Source organism: Serinus canaria, chromosome 4, assembly GCF_022539315.1.
Source record: "Serinus canaria isolate serCan28SL12 chromosome 4, serCan2020, whole genome shotgun sequence".
Classification (NCBI taxonomy): Eukaryota; Metazoa; Chordata; class Aves; order Passeriformes; family Fringillidae; genus Serinus; species Serinus canaria.
This window is the reverse complement of record NC_066317.1, coordinates 18,083,892-18,107,265: the sequence shown is the minus strand read 5'-3', so window position 1 is coordinate 18,107,265 and position 23,374 is coordinate 18,083,892. Positions and strand designations below refer to the sequence as shown.

The 23,374-nt window shown below is 40.4% G+C and overlaps 1 protein-coding gene across 3 annotated transcripts in view; it reads left to right on the top strand.

Moving 5' to 3' along the window:
* The window catches only part of TECRL (trans-2,3-enoyl-CoA reductase like), a 58,746-nt gene extending 36,456 nt beyond the window's left edge, over nucleotides 1-22,290 (top strand). For 2 of the 3 annotated variants that reach the window (XM_018926846.3, XM_009101316.4), the window contains exons 5-12: nucleotides 9,129-9,244; nucleotides 11,276-11,381; nucleotides 12,461-12,533; nucleotides 14,305-14,348; nucleotides 17,929-17,986; nucleotides 18,892-18,977; nucleotides 19,399-19,444; nucleotides 20,531-22,290. In XM_018926846.3, the coding sequence (XP_018782391.1) occupies nucleotides 9,129-9,244; nucleotides 11,276-11,381; nucleotides 12,461-12,533; nucleotides 14,305-14,348; nucleotides 17,929-17,986; nucleotides 18,892-18,977; nucleotides 19,399-19,444; nucleotides 20,531-20,658 (657 nt within the window). In that variant the 3' untranslated portion in view covers nucleotides 20,659-22,290. Of the gene's footprint in view, nucleotides 1-9,128; nucleotides 9,245-11,275; nucleotides 11,382-12,460; nucleotides 12,534-14,304; nucleotides 14,349-17,928; nucleotides 17,987-18,891; nucleotides 18,978-19,398; nucleotides 19,445-19,722; nucleotides 19,826-20,530 lie in introns of those variants that run through there. The other variant, XM_018926847.3, reaches the window with a different exon arrangement.
* The last annotated feature ends 1,084 nt before the right edge of the window (nucleotides 22,291-23,374 follow it).

The window sequence follows — 23,374 nt, the reverse complement described above, 5'->3', positions numbered from 1 at the left end:
CCTTTCCAAACAGGCTGTAAAATAAAAGGTGATGCTGCTATCTGTTCCCAAACAAAGAGTTTGTGTATCAATAAGTCTGGGAAAATCAAGACTTCCTTGTGGAGCTTGGGCAGTCTCAGATTTACAATACTTGTCACACTCCACCTTGGCAGCTCAAGGGTTTGCTGTCTCCTGTTGCCTACTTATTCCCTCTGCCAGAGGCTGACACCTTGCAGGAAGGATGTCTCCTCCTCCTCCTCAGCTTTCCTAAAACACTGTAGCACAGTGACCAAAATATTTCTGTTGTTTTGTGCTGTGAAAGGCCAGACTTCCCCTGGGCTCACACTTTCCCACAGCTCTGAGATTGGCTGATCAGTTTTCAACAAGTTCTCGAGGCTGGATTGCTCTGATGGAGGGAGGAGGACAAACTGGGGTGAGGGATTTGTGATTCTCCTCCACTGGAACAATTATTTGTCAACCTCTTTTGAGAAATGAGGTCCTTTTCTGGGATAAAAGTAGATATTCAACCTCAGCTGGCTCTTTTAGAAGAAAGGAGGCCCTCAAGGCTGATTTCCAGAATACAATTCAGACAAAACAAAACCTGTTTCTTAGTACCATGAAATTTGTAAGAACTCTTGCTCTACTCTCCCTTCTTTTATATAAAACAAATATTACCTGAAACACATAATTTACTTCTGCACAAGGCTCACCAATTTCTTTACCCTGCCTGGAGGGCATAGCTGAGGTTTGCTGAGTGGTGCTGCAGAGATACTAATGGGAGCTGGATTTATAGATTTGCTCTATATGGCCCTGTAAAGACTTTACCCCCAGGGATGTTTGAAATTCCCACCACTGGAGTAATGGCTTTTATTTTTAATCTTTATGAAATTTTGGTTCTAAGCATGTTTGACAGACACCTCTTTTTACATAATTGCAATGTGGCGTGGTGACTTTTGGAAACATTGCTGGTGTTTAACTGCTAAGAATACACACTGCTGCTGTAGTGAAAAGAGAAAAAAACAGAAAAAAATCCATTCTTCTGGCTCAAATTCACACTGCTGCTAAAGCTTTCCTTATTTGAGCAAAGATTGCAATTTCTGATTTATCAGCTTCTGTTGTCCTGTTGCTACCTGGGGCAGCTACCAAAAGGATTCAAATAGAACTGAGAAAACAGCATAGGACTGAAAAAAAAAATAATTTTACAACCAAGCCAGTGAATTTCAGAAGAATAATCCTGAAACACAGTACTTCAGTAAATATTTTTCGTTACTGTGATTTAAAATTAGAGATTGCTTAAGTACTTTGACTCCTGAGGGTCTTAAAATAGTAAAGCTGGCAGCAGAACTGCTCCACTTCAAATTTCCCAAAGAAAAAGATCCTGCTCAATTTAGAAATGTAGAGACTAATACTTCTTTAAACCCAGGAGCATCTTTGAAGTCTGAAAATCCACATTTTTCACTAATTCATCTGTTCTCTCCCGGCTGGCAAGCAAATTTATCACCAAGTTAGACATTGTGGGAAGTGAACAAGAAGCCAGGAAGGGATCTGTGTGTGAAGCTCTGTTGGTTATGCACAGCAGGTGTGGGCAGTGGGAGGAGGTGCTGCTGCTCTCTCAAGGGAAAGCAGTGTTTTGGTGAGTGTGGTTCTCTCCTCTTGCATCAAAGTTTTCAGTCCTGCTGGTGATCAGGGGAGCAGCAGTTTGCTCTGTCTGTCTGGCACAGCTCAGTCCATTGGTCCTGTAAATGTGGAACAGTCCCAAGAAGTCAATGGGATGATTGTGATAGGGAGCAATTTGCATATTGATGGGTTTGGAATAAAACCCAGCCAAACTTCTGCAGACTCATTTTCTCCACTTTCTCTACACTGAGGTTAGACTTGGACTCCCCATGGGGAACAACTTAAGATATTTTCCCTAATTTGGGAACAGAAGAAGAGATTTCAATAAAGGTTTATAACCTCTCAATGGGATGCAAAAGTACAGACAATTACAACAGAAGGGAAAAGAGAGGATCTGAGGAGTTTGAAGAAGGGTGAGGACTGGGAATCCCAGCAAAATAGTGAGACAGTGTGAAGATGATAAGAGTAAGAAAACTCATCATAGCTTAGAGAGGTATTTGAGGTCCAGGTAAGACAGAGAACTGAGGATCTGTTGGATGTAGAGGAGAATGTCACTGAATGTGGCTCTCAGCAGATGCATATCAGGGTTTCCATATTTTGTGGCCAATTCAGACAGAATCAGTCTTTGGACTAGGATCCTAAAAATTGAATAACACACTCAGGGAATTGTGAATATCTGAGAAACTTTGCAGAAATGCCAAAAAAACATAAAGTTTGATTCTGTGAGGATCTGTGGGTAGCCTAATAACAGCTACAAAAAGTGCCAAAGACAGAAAAATTGTCAAACTGATTTTCATTGCTAAGCCTCTTGGATCAATAGATAATTTGGTATAGAAGATGATCTCCAGGAAAAAAAAGAAGTCACTATTTCCTTGACAGCACGTTTCCCAACTACAATTATTTGTAATGCAAAGCACCTCTGTTTTACAGCTAACAATTTGTACTTGGCAGAGGTCTCTGCCTGAACACACATTAAGTGTTGCTCTACCTTGGTACAGTTGGCCAAGTCTTGAGCTGATCCCAGTCAAAAGCTGAGGACTTTTAAAAACATTGTGACCTCTCACAAAGGCAAACTACTCACACAAGATTGCTCTTATTTTTCATTTAATTAAGTCTAATATTTTTCAGCCTCCAGGGTTATCAGGAGAGAACAGCTTGCCTTTGCCTGATTTCTTGCCATGGCTTTATATTGTTTGTGCCTTTCCTTGGGTCACATGTACTTCTGGCTCTTTGTTACTGCCCAGTGGCAGCATGAAGTGAACTGATAAGGGAAGAGGAGATCTCTGAAACTGCCCAGCTGGCTGATTTGGATTCCTCAGATGCTGCTTCCAATGATGCAAACAGTGTTGCAATAATTTCTCTTGGTCTCAGCAACAAATGCCACAATGAACCATGCCAGAGAGTCAATTTTTCAGTTGCCAAAGGGAATTAGGGAGCTACTAGAAAAATTAATTCTGAGGGTTCTAGTTACTGTTAAGCACAGTAAAGACTGAAAGACCTATGCCTAAGTATTTATAGGGATGCCCTTGAGTTTTTACCCCTTTGGGTGCAAAAAGAAGGTAGGGGGAATTCAGTAAACATAAATTGAACAATATGTTTCTTTCAGTTGTGCATAACTTTATGCTGAAACCCTTCCTGCTACTGAAGGAACAAAGAGCTGCTTGATGTACAGAGCTGGTAAATGTAGACATTTTCCTATTTGTATTCAGAGTAACCAGGGAGGTTGACATTTAGTCACTCTATGCAAATCTGAGCAGTTTTAGTCCCTCTTGAATGCAAAAACCTGGCACAATTATTTTGTAGGGGGAATTTTGCCTGACCCCATCCAGGGTGTGAGGAGAGCACAGAGAAGAGTGAACCACAGGGTGAACCTGCATTCAGCATAGAGAACCAGAGACTGAACCAGTGTTTGAGAGGACCAGGTGTCCCTTCACCCAAATCACTGCCCTTGACAAGTCACTGGATTTCTCTGTATTTCAGCTTCCAAAACATTGGCAAGAAAGTAACAGTATTTTCCACTTTGCAAAGTGCTTTGAGGCTTCTGGATGAAAAGCACAGACAAAGTTATTTACAATAACCAGGTGTTTAAAAAGCATTATTTTGTTTACATCATCATCATATCAAAAGGTGATGATGATAGCAGATGATAAATACACATTTTAAAATGATGCACATTACAAGGCAGATCTCAAAATGCTGTCAAAGACCTGGAAAGTTTTGGCAGCAAATCTGAACTCACATTGGTGTTTGGTTACAAACAGAGCTTGAATTCTTCACTGAGTACGTATAGATACAAACACATACAACATACATGTATGTGTGAGCATAAGAATAACATCTGTTAATTTGCAATAATTTTCCATTTTGAGAAAGAAACATGAAATGGCTTGTAGTCTCATGGAAGAATGTTGACCATAGTAAGAAGTGGTCTGATGCCATGGTTTCAGACAGGTCAGTCTTAGGAGGAGAGACAGGAGGAAGTTGGGATTTCACCTCCCTTATTTCACAGGCCTGACTCAGGGACAAACAGCATCCATCGCTGTTCACTCCCCAGCTCCTGAAACTGGCCAGACTCAGCTGCAATTAGCCTACAAAATCCTACAGCAAATCCATCCCTATCTCTGGTATTTGCAGTAAATACTGAGCAGCAACCTGAAATACTCAGAGACACTGAGTCCCTACAAAATCTGCCCAGACAAGGGAAGTTTCACGTGCCCCTCCATGCACAGTTTAGGTTTTGTAGAACAGATTAGTCAGTTCCATGAGAACTGGAACAAAAATTAATTGAATATTCAAGCAGCCCTTAAGAACTGTATTACCTGATGCAAAATTGCTGCTGCTGTGGATTTTTGCAAACATGAAATTAGAAAACTTTTACAAAGGTGAAGATTTAGGGGAGGTGCTAAAATTATGCCATTATCATCCCCAGGTAACTATATGGCCTTTAATGAGGTAACAAAGCATATGAAGTAGAAATTAAACTAGAAATTAATGTTTCTTAATGATCATTAGCTCAAGAGTACTTAGGGCTGGGATTGTAAAAGGAGTCTAAGGCAGTTATATGCTGAGTTTAAGGTGATCTGGGGACTTGGGAGAATTTAACTGCCTGTTTCTCTTGGGTTTCTCTGAAATTCCAGCTGTGCTCTGTACACTCACACACAGCAGTGGTCTGTCTGTCTGATAGCAGGAGATCCTCCTCTTTGTGCCAGTCTGACCTTGGCTCAGACCTGCAGCTACTGCCTTTATCTCACATTTATCAGAGAAACTAAGCCCTGGCCATTAGATAATTTATACACTGCAGCTGCTTTTCCATCAGAGTCACCCAGGACATTACTGAGCTGTTTTCTATCTCTTGCTGGGCTGAGGACTACAGACAGTGACCCAAAGCCATTGTCCTGGCTGCAGGCATTACCCTCATCCCATGCCCTCTGCTTCCATCCCGACATCCCGTGGGCAGTGGAAGAGAAAGCATCACAAGCAGCACTGGTGCCTGGGAAACTGGCCCTACATGGCATGGAAAGAGGTGCAGGAAAGGGATCAGTGTGGAAGAGGCTGTTTGGCCTTTCCTCAGCTCTGCTGCTTGTCCTAAATGAGATAATGTGAGACTATGCCAAAAGGCAACAAGATAGGGCATGTGTTGTGCTGTGTGATGATACAGAAAGGGCAGGTCATAAACATTACAGAGAGGAATTAGCTGATGCCCTCATGTGAAGATACTAATATGTGGGCTGTTCATTTATAAAGATTTGGTTGGACTTTTTCCAGATTGCCTCCTTTTGTCCTGTTCTGCCTTTTCCCAGCCAGTACACATGGTACTTTAACTCACAGCAAAATCCTTTCCACTCTCTTTGGCAGACCTGGGACAGTGTCAGGCACTATGTCAGCCCTAACGGCCAGAAAATCCTTCTGATATCCTTAGAGAACTCCTCTCACCTCTGCAGCATTCATAGCTCCATAAATATACCTCACCAGGTCTGGGATTTGAATTCCTGGCTGGTACTCTGTTCAGCAAGGTGTTCCTGGCACCAGGAGCTGAACAAGGGATAAGAGAAGCAGGTACAAACTGGCTTAGGAAAGATGCTTTGCTGATTAGCTCTCCTGTATTGTTTTACCTTTTATTCCATCATCTCTTGGATAATGGAAACTCCTACTTAGCTCTCTTTTGACTGGTTTTGGATCTCAGTTTTGATGTTTATGTAGTAGATATTTCCAGTTTCGGTGTTACTGAATCAGATCTCTGAGGACTGATGAGTGAGATGGTTAAAGAAGCTTGATTTTAGCACCCTGTATGCTGACCATGCTGGGGAGAGTTTTGATTCCAGACTACTTTCATTTCAGAGCACTTTATGTTACTAAGAGGTCTAGAAATTATATAATGTCAGACACTGGAGAGGAGAGAAGGAAGGTAAGAGAACTGGACACTGTGCAAGATATGAAGAAGAGTGTACAGATGTGGAAAGAAAAGGCAATCTCCTGTTTTCTCTCTTCAGGGAGCTAATGATGAGCTCAACAGTTAAATCCTATTGAGATTTGCTCATTGTTTTAGAGACACACTGCTCCTCCAGGAAAATACATTTGTGTTTATTATGGATCACTGCAGTTGGTTGCACCCAATACATCAAAATAATCTAGGCAGGACCACAAGATGGTAAAGAAAAAATAATTTTTTTCTAAATACTGGGGTTTGGTTTTTTTGTTTGTTTGTTTTGCTTTTTACATTTCTACAGGGTAAATGTGCTCTGTGCTTAGAATGATAACTTTTTTAAAAAATAAAATTATATTCCTTTTCTGAAACAGCAAGATACAATGTTATTACTTTCAGGCCTTTGTTTAAAATGTGATTATTATTTTTGCAGAATGTGTCAGCAGGAATTACTAATTTTGAGCACCTATAAGATGATGGGTTGGACTCATCCTTGACACAACAAGTAACTCCCCAAGCCCAGCAATTAGTCAGCTATAGGATGAGTATGAAGATACTAGTTAGGCTTAATTGCATATAATCATTGAGAATCAATAGTAAAAGAATGGTGCTTGCCCTTGATTCCAGTGGGCAGAACCAATAATTGTAATGTGTTAATTTAAGACTACTTTCCTGCTCACCTGCTTGAATTAATGGCAATTTTTAGCAGTTTCTCTGCCTGCCTTTCTGAAACTTGTTTTTCATTTATGACAAATTTAAAATCAGTACCATAGATTGAGAGCAGTGATCACAGCATGGGAGATGCAACAGAAGCAAAGAGTCTGAAACTTACCTAAACTAATGTAAAGTACAGCAAAAACTACTATAGCAAATTGAGCCTCATCCTCTAAAACAGAAAGTTACTGATCTTAACTATGTGTCAGTGTGACTCAGTTATGACAAAGGCAAACACAGTCCTGTCTGCCAGACATTGCCCAGTGAGATTGCAAATCTCGTGGCTGACCCTGCACCACTGGCCTCCACAGGGGTGATGTGACAGACACACAGACAAGACTGAACCCTGTCCCCATCCTGATGCTGCTCCCCTCCACAAACCCCAGCTCAAGAGCTCTGTCAGTGCTCCCAACTGCTGCTCTGAGTTGCACTCATGCATCCCCCCTTCCCACATCAAACCCCATGCATCACACGTAATCAGTTATCTTGTGTCTGGAGCTTCGGCTTTTAAAAAGAGATTTTTTACTAAATCTTGAAACTCTTCTTCTCCTTTCAACATCAGAAATCAGTCAGGGGGTATGGGGGGAGCACTTGGTGCAGTGACAAGTAAACACAACTTGGTGCTAAGTCCTGCCAAACTCTTCCTGGCAGCTTTCTAATGTGCCTGGGCCAAACAGATGTTGAAAGCTGGCAGTTACAGAGGGGCTCTGTGGTGCAGCTCATGGCAGAGAGAAAAAGCTTCACTGAACACAGCAGCTCATTCCAGGCTCTTCCCCTGACCTGCCCAGACCACATTACCTGCACCTCTGCCCCCTACACCACCATAGCCTAGATTTTTAGTGGTTAGGTTTAAATAGCAGAGGCCATCCCTTACAGTGTTTGTAGAGTGCCAAACACAGTGGGCTCACATTTTGGAACAGATCCATACAACTGCTGTCAGGACAAAATTCTAATGAGCCCTTGGCTGTGGGGTATTCCACAATGAGTGCTCTTGGACTCCTGGATTAAATATTTTTACACACACACACAAACACACACCTGCTCTTGGGGTCATGCAGAGTCTAAATGGAGCACAGGAATCATGATGTCACTTGGAACAAAAGGGAATTTGATGTTCCCCTGGTAGAGAACACTTAAGTCCGTTGTTACTTTTGGAGACTGTCCTGCTATGAAAGGATAAAATTTCAAAAGGATTCCCTCTGTAAGAGAGGAAAAGAGAACCTAATTGCCAGATATTCCTGCAGGAAAACCTTTCTCTTTCAATGTTCTTCTGAAGAGTGATTAGAAGAACATCCTGATGGGAAGCCAAATACTAGTTCTGTAAAAGGTCTGAAGTCAGTGTTGCTTCCTTAAGCCACAGGTGTTCCTTCATTACAATTCTACAGCAGTGCCAATAGACACCATAAAGCCAAAACACCCAGCAGCTATAAATCTTTCTCCCTGAAGCAATGATAGGCACTTGAGATACGATTTGCCAGTCCTTGTAAATGTGTAGGACTACACCACTTCCATTTTATTCTGGGATTCAGTCCAGTGGGGACAGGTGATCAAGTCTAGATCTCTCATCACTCTAATGTTGTTTTACTTCCTCCACCTGTGTGTGGCTTAAGAATGTTCCCCAACAAAAAGCAATACAGACTGTACCCAACCAAAGTGAGACCTTAAAACTGAGGGTGGCTCATGTCATCTCCATGACTCTGCCTTCTCTCCCTGCCCCTCCTCTCAGCTCTCTGTGCCTAGCAGGGGTGACAATGGTGAGATGAAATGGTTTCTTCTTTGTTTCTGTCACAGTAGGGTAATTTGTCCAGTCTGCACACCACAGGCTATTTCTGCTGGTGCCTGCACAGGCAGGAGAAACACATGGTAACCAAAAAAGAGCTCAAAGCACCATGCAGGCTGGTCCTGCTCTTCCATCCTCCACCAAATGTCAAGCAATGATGGCCTCTCTTCCAGATGACTCTGCAAGCTACCAGGATTCAAAGCTGTGTTTGTTTCTGTCATGCCTGGTTGGCTTTTAACTGATGTACCACTTAATTGCAAAAAGCACTGGCAGAAAGCAAGCTGCCTTCAGTTTCTTGGCCTTGTTTTTCAGTGTTGTTTAGATTCCAAATAGGCACCTGATGGCACAGCCAAAAATATAGAGATGAGATAACTGTGATTTTGAACACCTTCCACGAAGCATTCCTGACTGGGTTAATGTTCTGCACAGAAACCTACCTCTCATTTTCTAGATGGATTTTACTCCTTTGCTAAAGAGACTGTAGAAGAATCCCCTATGTGTCATTTAAGTCCTGAAAATGAAGCCAAAAGTAATTTGAAGGATGAATAAGGGTTGTGGATAGGGGTATCCTCTCTCTCACACCTTTCCTGATATAATTTTATTTTTCATTTCTAGTTTTTTCTAACAGAATACACCGGGCCTCTTCTCATATATCTGCTCTTTTACATTCGCCTCTCGACCATTTATGATCAAGTGGAAAGCAGGAAGAACTTCCGCCACCCAGTGGTCCAGTAAGTGACACTTGTGGAGTTATCTTCCTGGATCATGAGAAACCAAAGGGATGGAGATTGCATTTCCAGAGCTGAGGACGTTACAGGGGGTCTGAGGCTGCCTGCCTGGGGTCAGATTCAGTCATTACCAATACCTGTGTGTCATTTTAGCAACCCTCATAAGCTTGACCAAAAATGGGATCCCAGCAATGGTCACTGCACCTGGTCACCGTGGAGATGCAGTGTTCTACTCAAATTAGAACTTTGACATCAAATCAGAAAGTGAAATAATAATCACAGTGGGTAGTAACCCAAAGCCATGCTTGACAGAGAAGACAAGACTTCAGGCGCCCTACTCCCATTTGCCTTAAAGCACATTCCTGCCCTTGAGATGAGCAGCATCAGCATCCAGCACAGAAGATAACTACCCTCACACCAGCTCTCAGCTAGGCACAGGAAGGGGGAAATTCAACAGGTGTGCACGTCATGAGTCAGGTCAAGAAACTCAAGAGGAGCATCTCCACAGGATGGAGGCAGAATGCACCAGGCAGCCTGGGAACTTTCACACTTAAAGGAACTTTCCTTCAGTGGAATTGTCCCCATTCTGGGTGATTAGTGCCTGGCAGAAAGGTGACAAGTGATCAAGGAAAGCCTGTCACCTGCATAAGCTGGACCACTCATAGGAGGGTACACAGGCACCTAGGAGGCTCAGGGACTGAAGGGCTTTCCCACACACTTCTTCCACACTGTGACTGCAGAATCAGGGGAACTGGTACACAGCAGAGAAATACAGTGAGTAATAATGCCATTTACAGATGGAGGAACAGGCACTTGGAGAGACATTAAGGGAGTTAGTGGAGCTGGGAATGAGAACACAGAATAATTGAATTCAAATCCAGAGCTGCAAGATACTTGTCTTCCTTCTCTTGTGCATATGCTTAAAAGGAGAGAGTTTCTGGCAGCACAGAAGAACCTGCAACGCCTTTGCCTTCTTCTATGTGGGCAAGGGTTGTGCAGAATCCTGCCAGTGACCACTCCTTAGTGGGTTCATCTGAGGTCCCCATCCTAAGCCAAATTATTTTTAAAATTTCCAGCAAAGCTGGAAATTTGCTCCAGGCTTTGGATAAGTCTTTAATTGTTCAAAATTCTCTTAGCTCAACTCTCTCTGGTTTAATTACTTTGAAATTGTTTAATTTTTGACTTTAGCTACCATACACAATGCATAATAAAATTATTTGAGAATTCACATGCTGAAAAACACTTTTCATTTATGCCTTATAATTGGTTTGCAGCAAGAAGGGCTATGGTAGTACAGTAAATGTAACCAAGATAAAATGCCATCAGGAATCACTCCTGACATTTGTTTCTGAAACTCAATCACTAGGAGCTGCAGCTCATTCTCGGAAGCAAATCAGCAATGCCTGTTATTGTTTCATAATCTTCCTCAAAAGAGAATCAATATAATAATTTCTACCACAATTGCCTCATTTCTTTATAACAGGCAGCAAAAAAGCCATCAGAATGGATTAACTTGCAACAAAATCTCATTTGGCGTCCACAAGGAAATGAAACACAAACTACCTCCATGCAGCTACTTGAGTTGGCAAAGGACAAGGAAACCATTCAGAAGAAAATCAGAGTGTTTTAAAATGTCAGACACATCCTACAGGAGCATTAAGGTGGCCTTAAAACGTGGGAGACATCTTTAGGAAAAGCGCGTCAGACGCCTGGCTGTACATGCAGCTGTCCTGTCTAAATGTCTTGTCAGGACCACGGATCACATTCAAAGCTCAAGGAGCTCTTTTTATTTCAAGGCTAGTAAAAATAAGTTGCTTCCCTGCAGAATGCAAGCAACTTTGTTTAACACTGAAAATTATTCCATTAATCTTTGGTTCCAGTAGCTTCACTTAAGACAGTATCTAAAATCCCACAATTTTAATGTGATTGCAGTTTTGGAATATTAGTTCTTATTCCTTTCGTGACATTAACTGTGAAGTAATAAAAATAATCTTTCACTTACTTAAATTTTCCCTTTTTTTTTTCCTTTTGTAGCTTGGCCTGCTTCTGTCACTGTTTACACTACATCAGACATCTTCTGGAGACATTATTTGTTCACAAGTTTTCGGAAGGGCACACTCCTCTGAAAAATATGATAAAGGTGACAATATTTTTATCGTCTTGTGTAAGAGAGAATATCCTCATATCAAAGCAGTCCTTGGAAGAAGAGAGGGGAATAAAAATTAGTTTATTTTGTTGCTACAGGAATTATGTTGAATTATGAAAATACAGACAACAGGATGGATTTCAGGACCATGTTCCCAAGGACATAAATTGAAATCAATGTCCATTTTTGCTCCTGCATGTAAATGTCCACTTTGACTCATTCACCCAAGGGGCTGATTGTCAAGTCCAGGTTATTTTTCAACTCAGTACTATTTTATGGTGATAGCTGCTGCTGTAACATCTAGCAGTGTTGACAGAAATCATACACTGCTTCTTATGTGCGGTATAAATACAGAGCAAGAAACAGCCTTGTGCTAGGGAGTAAAAATCAAATTACAAGTAGGAAAAAACATTCTCCTTCTGTAGATGGGGGCCTCAGGCAGGAAGATACTGAGCTGACCAGATCTTCTCTCTTCCAAAGCCTCCTGAATTTCAACAGTGTGTCATTACTCACAGGCCTTCTTTTCTTTTATTTTACACACTCTGTCTTGGCCATTTTGTATCACCCCTCCGTCCCATTCAGTGTGATGTAAAGACCCTCCCTTCAAACATTTAGGATTTTGGTGAAGGAGATTAACACATGGCTACGACACAGGGCTTCACTTTTTCTTTTTTTGCCTGGTTTAGTGCTCTGTTTGTCTTGCTCTGTCTTGCTTGGAAATGCTGAATTTCAGGTACAGTAACAGCTCAGCTGTGTTAAGCAGCCCTAGACTTTTAATAGCACTGCTCATAGAAATGTGATTTTCAGCAGTAAAATCAAAAAAGGAGAAGAAAAGTGCCGATTCCCACAACAGGAATAAAAAACTTTCAACAAAATAATAGAAAAAATCTACACTGTGTCCCTATTTTTTTTTTACTGGCTTCACAGCATCTTAGAAAGATATATATTCTAAGGCTCAAAAACAACTGCAAAGCCTTTCAATGGTCACCCAGGTTTTGCACTTGGCAGAATTTTTAAAGTTACAGTTTGCACTTCCTTATTGCCCTTTCAAAAACATTATCTGTCTGTTCCAGGGCTGTGCCTTTTACTGGGGATTCACATCCTGGATTGCATACTACATCAACCACCCTCGGTACACGCCGCCATGTAGGTATGGGTAGGACACAAAACTGACAGACTCGCTCTGAAAAACTCTTTGCTGTGTAACCTGAAGTTCTCCAAAATCAAGAAATTGATCCCACATTAAATCCTATGACTGATCCAGCCAGAAATTAGTCATTGCTCCCTGTCAGGAGGAAGATTGTTGTGTTGGAAGCAGCTCTGCTTTGTGCCACTGAATGCTGGTGCCTCTTCAGCAATGGTCAATTGCTGTCCAGTTTACAAGCAGGACATTTTGGACCAGCAGAGAAAACACAAAGATCAATATGTTTTGCTCATCTTCACAACATTTGTCTTAAAGAAGGCAGGAAAGAAATAGAGCTGGTTGCATTTTCTTGGTGGAGATATTTACTTCCTAAAGATACATCCTTTTCATGAAAATTAAAGTTTTTGGTTTTTTGGTTTTTTTTTCCCTGAGAAACCAGTAAAAATCCATCACATACTGCTGATAACACAAAGTTTTTTTAAAAAAATTTGTATTCCATCCATCATTTTGTTCCCTCTCATCATATTTTATTTTTGCACGGCTGTTTCTTCATGATTTTTTCTGTTTTCTCTGTGCACTTTTGCTTCTTTTGAGAATAATTGGCACAGGTTTTATTTTCTGCTACTTTACTTTCCTTGTTACATCTTAGTCTTTCTTTTCCTCTGTATCTCAGATTTATATATGAACTTTGGGGGAAAAGCATTTGCTTTGCCATTTTTATTTACGCTTAGTTAAATTGCTAAGTTTTTTCAATCAAAAATTTCTCCTAGGTGACACTTGCTTTTCTTTCAAACTAGCACAAAAGTTCGATTTCAAAATTGTGTGATTCATTGAATGACACTTGGATTCGGTGCAGCTTTAACAACAATGCTGCAAACAGTGCAGAAACCTCCCTAGACACAGGTTTTAGCAGTCTGGGCTATCAAATCAATAAGTGCAGCTTCTTTATAGGGGAAGCTCTTTGTTCAAGACACAAAAGAGGAAGCATCCAGAAGAAATCTTTCTAATTGCTTGCCACTGCCTTAAAATGCCTTTGGCACCACAGAGGGGCCCTGTGCCAGCCAGGAAAAAGGAGTTCTCAAAAGTAAAGGCTTGATGAGACATAGCCAAGGCAAATGAGGTAGGTACACATGGTTTGTGTCCCCCAGCTATGGCCAAGGTTTGCTTGGGAATTGTAAACCTTTGGACATGAACATGGTAGAGCCCTACTCTGGTTTGGGGACAACCAGAAAAAGGAGGGGGCAGCCAGATGGCGGGTAAAATTTACAAATATTAAATGTATTTCTTGCATGACTGTGAAGCAGGTGGTAGCTGTGTAGTAAAGCCTCACTATTGCCTCACTACTAGAGTAAAAAGAAGGTAATGGACAGGTTATGCATTGAGTTTTCTGCTCCTGGAAGTAGAAGGGTCTCTGGATCAGGCTGCAATTCTCAGCCTGATTTTGACACTGACCCTCACTCCACTCCCCTCCTTGACTTTTTGAGGGATTCACCACCACCAGCTGCTTTGACAAAACACTTGGATATGTGAAGCTGGCAAATACTAAAAAAAAATTGGGTGAAAACTGTGTTGAGATCAGTGGTGTAAAGCTGGCATTTCTAGAGTGCTGTTACTGGTTGTATTGTCTTCATATTGTGTGTGATAATATCCAATTTCTCTTCAGAGCCTGTCAGGAAAGAAGCATTTCTGCTCCTCAGCACTAGATTAATTTCATCCATAGCAAACCATGTGCATACCGTAAAATGCAATTTCTAATTTCATTCTGTTTTCTAGCATTTGGCCACAAACAAGTTTCTTACGCTGCTCTTGCTTTTCTGGTATGTACAAAAATGAAGTTTTATTTATGATTATGGAGTGGGATTAACTCACAATTTAGCAGAATGCAGTAGTGCTTCTGTGCATTTGTGTGTATAAATACATATAAGTCCATGTCCACAGCCTTCTGTACTTTGACTGGATTTAGTACTAATCTATTAAGGCTCCTCAGTCAGGAAGTGTCCTACTAATATTTTCGTACATGGAGTTTAAACTGAAGTACTGTATTTGTGAGCTGTGAGAGCATCATCAGCATTATTACTACTGGTAATTGTGTTAGAACACTAATATTTAGACAGACTGAACCTTGTCCTTTTTAAAACACTGAAGAATTATGTACCAAGCAGACTTTGCAATAGTTCAGTGTGACCTGAATAACTTACATCAACAGCTATTAAAAACAATATAAATAAGCCCTGCCAGGCTGGGAAAAACCAGTTTGGGATAAACCAAGGGAAAGCGTAGCTGATGAAGGATGGCTGAGACTACCCAACCTGCTGTTTGAATATAACTTTACAGTGAGACAGAGGCTTGGTAAGAAGTTCTCATGGAAATGTATATCCTCTCTGTCCTCTGGAACTGCTGAGCCAGAGCCAAAGCATCCTCTTTGAAAATCAGATACAGATCAGTTTCCAGAAACATGACAGAGTGATGGGACAATAATATGTCTAGGCTCCTTCAGGCAAACACTATTCAGAAAAACATCCATAAACTTGCTAGCAATATTTAAATGCTTTTGTAAACTGGGACCTTTACAGGTCACAGTTTTGGCAGTGTTTGTCTCTGGGTTTGTCCATGCAGTTCTCAGCTTTTCCTGCTCCAACAAGGTACAGCAAAGATGAGAAAAACACTTCTATGAAGAAGCTCACACACTCCATGATGCTCTAGAGCCAAAAGCAATAGCCCAGCAGTGCAGAGACAGGAGGCTGTGGCACTGGTAGCCAGCAGTACACCCAGAACCTTGCTGTGTGCACCCTTCCCAGGCGCGGGGGGTGTTTCAATCCAAGCAAACCGCTTGCCTAAATATTCAGTGTTTCCAGCAAAACTAGTCTTCACCAAAGTCTCTGCTTAGAGAAAGCCTCCTTCTCCTTTGAAATATCCTTCCCTGCATCAGTGGAATGTGCCCTGCAAGGAAAATGTTGCCATCAAGCAAAGGGATGAGTCCTGTTGGGGGTGTTTGCTGTAAAATATGTCAATCCCCTTAAAATCTGCATCAGCACCTGGTCTAGGCTCTGAATTCTTACAGCTCTTTTGAGAACTCCTTACCCATGGAAACTCAAGACCTGTCCCTTTGAGATCTTGTGTTGGCAGATTCCCAGACAAAGAATTTAAAACATCAATGGACAAAATAAAATAATTTGGGCTGTTTTCACAGGTTTCTAAACATATGAATAAAATATTTGGAAGATGTTTTTTTTACCCTCTTTTAAGTCTTGTCTTTGTAACATATCCTGATTTAAGTGTATACATCTGCAGCTGCTGTAAACAACAGTACTGAGTAATATGAAGAGTTTCTGCAGGTCCTCCTGGAAAGTTTTCATGTTTAGAGAAATTAAGCTTTGCAGGGATGTTTTCCTCATAGGGTACATTTGGAATACAAAGAGGTGAAACAGTGTGTAGACTTCAATATTTTATAACTGCAAATAGCTTCAGCTTTTTCTTTGCTGTTTCCCACTGCCCCATATTTTAAATATGATAAACTGAGGACTAGCTTAAATTTAGCAGTGGTTATTAATGTAGAACAATAACAGTCACATGTCTAAAGAGGGACATAGAGTTAATCACAGCAGAATGCAGCTGCTGAGTCAAAGGTAAGCCAATAAAAATCCCTGCAGAAATGCCTTTAGCTTGTTTGACTCAGAATCAGTAGGGGTTAATTATAGTGGGTGAACATCTCTTGCTCTTCAATACTATAGGCATCTCATTAGCCATAGTGTTTTACAAAACTACTTCTAACCACAAAACCTATTTCTTTAAAATAATAATAGCAATCAGAAAAGACAAATCACATTCCCAGCTCATAATTGGAAGTATGTAAATTAAAATTATGCCCATTGCTATGCTTAGAGTGATAGCTTCTGATATGGTATTTTATAATGGAATTTCATTTTCTGGCTATTTAGTGTTTTACATCTGCTATTTATAGTAGAGGATTGTCAGTTAGTTGGAATGAAAAGAATTTAAAAGGACAGCAGGACATGAACTGTAACTACCTACCCATGCAGAATAACAGCTAATAACAGATCTATTTACCAATAAGCCTGATTTAAATCTTCCAAACAAACCCCACAAAAATCCCTGTCAAAAAGGGGAAAATTCTTCAACAATTCTTCTATCTACAATGTTCTTTCAGGTAATAGCACATTTCAATATAAAATGAAATTGCATATTTCTTTCAATTAGCTTTAACAAAAATTTGTTATGGATGACTTTCAGAATTGACTTAAAAAAGACAGTTGAAGCTCTTCCTTTTTTGTATTAATTTTGTAACTTCACACTTTTAACATCTCTAGCTTTTAACATTTTACTTTTTATTTTAATTTCTTAAACATTTTTGACCCTTGCAAGATATAGAATGATCAATTATATAAGAAAATGCAACTTTTTAACACTGCATTTTTTCAATTTGAGAGGCCAAATCAGGCTGCAACCCCAGAAATTAATAAATTCAGCCGGAGCTTGACCTGTATGCACCATTTTAGTTTTCTTCATAGGGTAGGGGAAAAAATGAAAACCATAATATTACATAGTTGAAATGACAGATTATCTTCTTCAGGAATTTAAACTGATTTTCCTACCAGTTCCCATTTTAAATATGGGCAAATATTGATTTTCATTCTTCAGCAGTCATACCTTATGAAGTACTGAAAGCCTGAAGCAAATCTGAACCCAGCCTGTGCTGCAGGCTGTGTAACCAAACGGAGAGAAATGGTACCACAGCCAAAGGTTTGACACACCTAAATGTTAGAGACCAGCTTTGAGAAGTTGGTTATGGCTGGAAATGGGATAACCAGAGAGTTCCAGAGCCAGGAACAGGACTGGCTCCCTTCCTTTGTCCATTCAATCAGTCTGCCTTTTAGAGATTACTGCTTTTTTAATCACCCTTTCCTTCCTTCCTGCTCTGCTGAACACCTTTGAAGAAGGAAGGAAGAGGGGTAGGGACATTAACTCGTGACATCGTTACAAAACCAGAGGTCAGCTTTTCACCTGCTTCTTTGCAGCTTGGATTAAATCCTGAAAAAAAATCAAAAAGAGCACCTTGATGAATGCCTTAGAGCCTGGGAATCTCCCTGCTCTCCCCAGGGCCAAACAGGTTGCACGTGCTGAGCATGGGAACCCCGGGGAAGGCTTGGCTGCACAGAGCTCTGTGGGGATGTGCCAGGGGCTTTCAGCCCAGGCTGCACCCACAGTGTTCACTGGACACTTGTGTGTGTGACAAGAAATGACAGGCTGTTTTTTGGAATACATATTTCCAGGATACAGAGACTGAGCTGTAATGGGGAGGGTTCTGGTTATGCACTGCACACAGTTGCCACAGCCTTTTAGGCATACAACTGAAAATATGTTTTTAATGTCTTGCAGATGTGTGAAGCTGGAAATCACTTTATCAACGTAGCTTTAGCTCACCAAACCAATTCAGGTCTGTCTTTTTTTCCTGTTCCTTAACCTATCCATCCTCTGCTGATGTACAGTGATTTATATACCTACAGCCATTGAATAAAGAAAGATAAAGTAGTAACCATACCACTGGTCTAACACCTTCAAAAATTTGTGACAAGGAAACATTAGCAACACTGCTGTTGTTTCAAAACTTATAGCAAATTTGTCATAATTAAACACAACTGCAATTTAAATATGGATTTAAGCGCTGAAGTTCTTTAAAGCATGCTGGTGACTGACATCAATGCATTTCATTTTTTAAATAAGTCTCAAAAACTTTTAAACTATATTGCAGAGTTTTTAGACACATTCATCTCATGCAAAGATGTACATGCATATATTCAAATACACAGAGACAGACTCATGAATACTTACACAGTGTATATATATATATATATATGCTTTTAACAGGTTGGGGTTTCTGCATTTTTGTGTCATGAGAATAAAGGTTATGCAATATATATTGAAAAGTAAAATATGTTTTCAGACACTAATAGTGTAATTTCCCCAATAGAACACCCTATATTAAAGTAAATACCACAGTATGATCAACTTCACACACAGAAGTCAATTTCTATTCTGGAATGTTTTCATGCACTGTGGTTAGGAAACTGCTTATGTTATTTCTTGCAAGGGGCTTAATTCAGCATAAAAGCAGAAAGAGCCAAAAAATTGATTTAAGTTCTTTCTCACTGGGATAAATACAGCTTTTGCTACCTCAAAAGATTTCACTGAAACTTTTCTAACAGGTTGTACCCTGAGAGCATTGGCCCAGGGGATTGCTGTTACATAGGCAGGCTGTGATAAGGCTCAGTTCTCCTCTCCCTGGACTGAAACTGGTTCTGATTTTCCCCACCCTTTTTTTTTTTTTTCGCCTTTCACAAGGAAATAGAACCTGTTTTCCAAGTCCAACCTACAACCCCTTCACGTGGCTCTTCCTGCTGGTATCCTGTCCCAACTATACATATGAGGTACATGACTTTCTTCTGCTTATGTGCAAAGGGTAGGGGGTTACTGCTTCAGCCTTTGTCTGCAGAAAATCTGCAACACCTCCAAGCAGTTTCCTCAGCACATCCATCCTTGTGCTTTGTATGTCAGAGTCTCTTCCTTGCTCCCACAAGTGTTTCTCCCCCAGACCCTCCTCTTTCCTCACATCACTCTCACATGGGCTTTTGTCTATATTCCCCTGCACTACAGTCTCCCCAGTGATCTCAAGATTTAGCACCCATCTCTTCACCCCATCCAGCACACTGGGGGGTTCATTTCTTACTGTTTTTCCTCTCCCATTTTCAGTACAAGTACCACACTCTTTTTCCACGTGGAGCTTTTGAAAACTTGCCATTTTGCTTTACATAAAATATAGAACCAACAGTGCCTTTTTCTTTGCAACAGGCTGGGTCTTGGATTAGTTTCACGGTGATGACACAAACTCTGCCAGGTAAGTTTGAAACAGAATGAAGACAGCATTTAAAGTGTTTGTGGAAGAGAATTCTAGAAATCTAAGATTTGCCAAAAAAGTTTGTAGTATATGAAATATTGCCATCAAATTTGCCATATGAGATAAACCTCCAAGATGCTCATAAGAGCAGCCAGCTTACTGGAATTTGTGACTCTTCCTCAGTACTTTGCTGCATCCTTAGAAGACCTAAACACTCACAAAAATATGGGACTGAGCTCTCCAAAACATTCACTTTTCAATTATTTTTCCATTTCCAGAAAGAAACCTATAAAATCTACTTGTAAGAAGTAGCCCCACATGGCTTACAAATGGAAAAGAAGGAATTTCAAAAGTGGGTTAAACTGCATCATGCAAAAAATAAATTGAAAATTTGTTTAAAAAGATGAAATATTCTTGTGTTTTAGCTTTGGTATGAAAATTATCTGAAAGTCTGGGGACAATGTAGGGCTGTCCCTAAAGTGGCAGGAACAGAAACACATGCAGCACACTCATCCTTGCTGTAATAGTCCCAGATATAGCTTGACTGGACACCAAATGGATGTTTCTCATTAACCACCTCCACATTAATCAAAGGATAATGAATTTCCAAAATGCACATGCAGTAAAATTGTCCCCTATTTGGTGCCTATTTGCTGGATCAGGCAGCTACTGCCTGCTTGCTTTAGGGCTGAGCTCTCCCTCGACATAGCAGGGAGTCAGAGCACAGCTCCCTGTCATGGTTGGGAGCCAGAGGGAGAAACAAAGAAGTGTTGTAGTTCAGAAGCCAACTAGAAACATGGTTGAGGGAGGTCATGGGTTGAGACAGCACCATGGCCAAGGAAGCCTTGTGGTGTATGGATTTATGGTGTAGTAGAGGTGGTACAGGATCTAACAAATGTGAATTCTGAGGGGGAGGCTGAGCCTTGGGCTGTGGTATATCAGCAAGTGCCAGGCTGAGAGGACCTGCTGTGCTGTCTCTGCCCACAGAAGAGACTGCAAATATTGCCATAAACCCTACTGCATTTCCAGAAACAGGCACTGAAAGAACACACGTGATCCTTTGCTTTAAATCTTGTTCCCTGCTAGTTGGCATCTTTGCTTTCCTGATGGTCATCCAGATGTCTCTGTGGGCCCAGAAGAAACACAAGCTGTATCTGAAGAGATTTTATCCAGAAGTGAGGAGAAAAGCAGCCATGATTCCCATCATCTTCTGAGATTGTCACCAGAGTTGGAGCCCAAGTGTACACTTCAAGAGCCAACTCAGGCTAAATGAGCCATTTCATTCAGGAACTAAGTGGATCAGAGGAAAAACTATTGAATATCTTTTTCAGGAAATTAACAGTTCAAGATGAAGAGGTTTTAATTAAATGCAAAAATGTAGCTCTTGAATTCTTGGTTCCTGCTAAAAGATATGATTTAATTAGATTTTCTGTAATGGAGCTAATTGAAAAGGGACAAGAAAATTGCTTATATTGAATGCTAGATATTTAGCTGGTGTAAATGGGCACAGATGCTGCTAAAATTAATGAACACAACTCATCTGCCACATTCAGGTATGGTAATTTTAAGGTTCAGTTATAGATGTTGAGGAGAGTCTTGGATTTTTTTCATCCTAAGATGTTTCACAGCCTTATTTTTATTAAGCTGCACAGGAAAAACACATTTTGCCTCAGATCCTCTAAAGCATCACATCAAAGGATGACCACTGTGCTGTGAACACTGTTTAGTCTAGCTTCACTAAGTTTTTCTGTTTTTTTTTTTAAATCAAATCTCATAGCAAATTGTTTAATACAAATTGGCTTAAATTGCTCACAGCAAAGAGGACTGTCTTTCTTTTATTTTTAGGTAGGCAGATCATCCCCACAATCCCACAAGGGGACTGCTTGTGACTGCTTCCCATCTTGTAACTAATTTGAGGCATAACCTTGGGTACATCATTGAGGCTCACTTCCCTTTCTCACACTGAACAGCCTGCAAATAGCAGAAAGCCTTCTGCACTAACAAGTGTGTTAAGATCCCCTTGTTCAGTGCCTGGCTGCATCCAGACACCATTCACCTTACTTGTATGAAGCAGTGTGAAATCCTTGGGCACAAGGTGAAACAGAGTGTGGCTCATTATCAAACAGGAGAGAGATGCCAAATGCATTTCAGTCCATACCTGAACTGCCTCAGGTGGACACTGCTGACAGGCTTCAGCTCCCCTTCTCCTTGGACAGGATCTAGCTGCTACTTGGCTTTCCAGGACGTTATTTCTTAAGGGATTCTCTGGGCTTGTTATTCAAGTCCTGGAAACACTGAGTAGCTCTCTTTGCAAATCAGTGGCACCCATGTCGTGCAGGAGCACAATTTTAGTTAGGCTGAGCAAAAGAAGCAGAACTGCTTCAGCAGGTATTGGGATATGAAGAGTCAGGGCATTGAGTCCAGATTTCATTCTGTTTCTGTTGCACATTTATCAGTACCTTTCGGTGCCCTTAGGCTGGTGAAAAAAAAATCTTGCCTAAAGAATTTTATAATCATTAGAGAAACACTGGAGTGCACCAGCAAGGCAGGCAGTTTGTCTCCTAAAGGTGCTGTTATCTTTGCTCCAGCTCAAGTGTTCTAACAAAGTTAATTTGCCTGGTAAATTGGGTTCACATCCCTCTTCTAATGTCTAACTTGCAACACTTATCCTATTAGCCACTGTAACTCAGTTTCATCTCTGCAATGTAAATGCATCACTTTCCATATCTTTTAACTTGCAACCTGTGAAATAAAATTTTTATTCCTCTCAATGGAAAACCCTAATCAAAGTGAATATCCAATTCTCTGACCCAGGCTGCTAATAAAGATCTATTTTTGAAAAATTATTTTCTATACTCTTTATTCAAATACTTAACCACAATATTTTTAAAACTCTTCTTTTTTTTTTCCCAGACAATGTTAGATGTGTGAATAAAGGCAGTTGTCTGGTTTTTTTTTAAATCCAGCTACTGAAATTCTTTTCCCTTTGTGTTTATTAAATGTCTTATTTTAGCAATCTTAAAGTTTTAAAATAGTCTATGCAGGAGAGTAACTTATTAAAATCAATTACTTATCTATAAATCTTTTTATTGCAATGGTTGTGGCTTTAAGTCTGTTCAAGGTATAGTTCCAGTGGGATTCTAATTGCTAGGAACACAGTTCCTATTCAGTAGTTAGCTTAGGTGGAAGAAATACTTCTGGAATTGTTAACTCCCTGTTTATTAGTTGGTTATTCAGTACATGGGGTAAGGGGGAAAAGAGTTTTGGCTCCTGAAGTGAATGACTGAAGTTTTAAAGTAAGGTAAAAAGTAAAGTAAAGGGTGAGAGCAAACACTAGACAAGAACAAATGAAGATACATTGCAGAAGGCTGTCTCAGATAAACATGATAGATATTTTGAGTTTCACCAGTGGGGTGTTGATGAGCTAAAACTTCTCTGAACAGTGTTAAATGGCCTCACAAATAGCAATAAATCTAACTTCCTGCACCTTTACCTTCCTACACATCCTCCTCTGATTTTCAGGGCAAGTTCCATGCAATTAGAAATGTAAGTTAACTTCCTGGAATGAGGTGCATATTCTGCTTCAAAAAAAAAAGTTTATAAAAATCACCAGTCTTTGTTTTGATAGATTTCAGAGACCTTCCTTATAGACCAAAAAAAAAAAAAAAAAAAAAAAAGCAAAGAAAAGAAACCCACACAGTTAAAAAAAGTATTACTGGATGAAAATATCAGCAGTGATTTCAGCCCACAAGCACCGTGCACATTTTTGACCAAAGCAGTTGTCTTCACACAAACATTTTAATGAGGAAGTTTCTCATAATTGTGCCTGTTACCTGGAGAAAAATGCCTCATTAAGCTCTATATATCCAGGTCTTTCTCCTGTGAGGGGCTGATGAGGAAGTAAGTGGTCAACTGCAAATTCCTTCATCT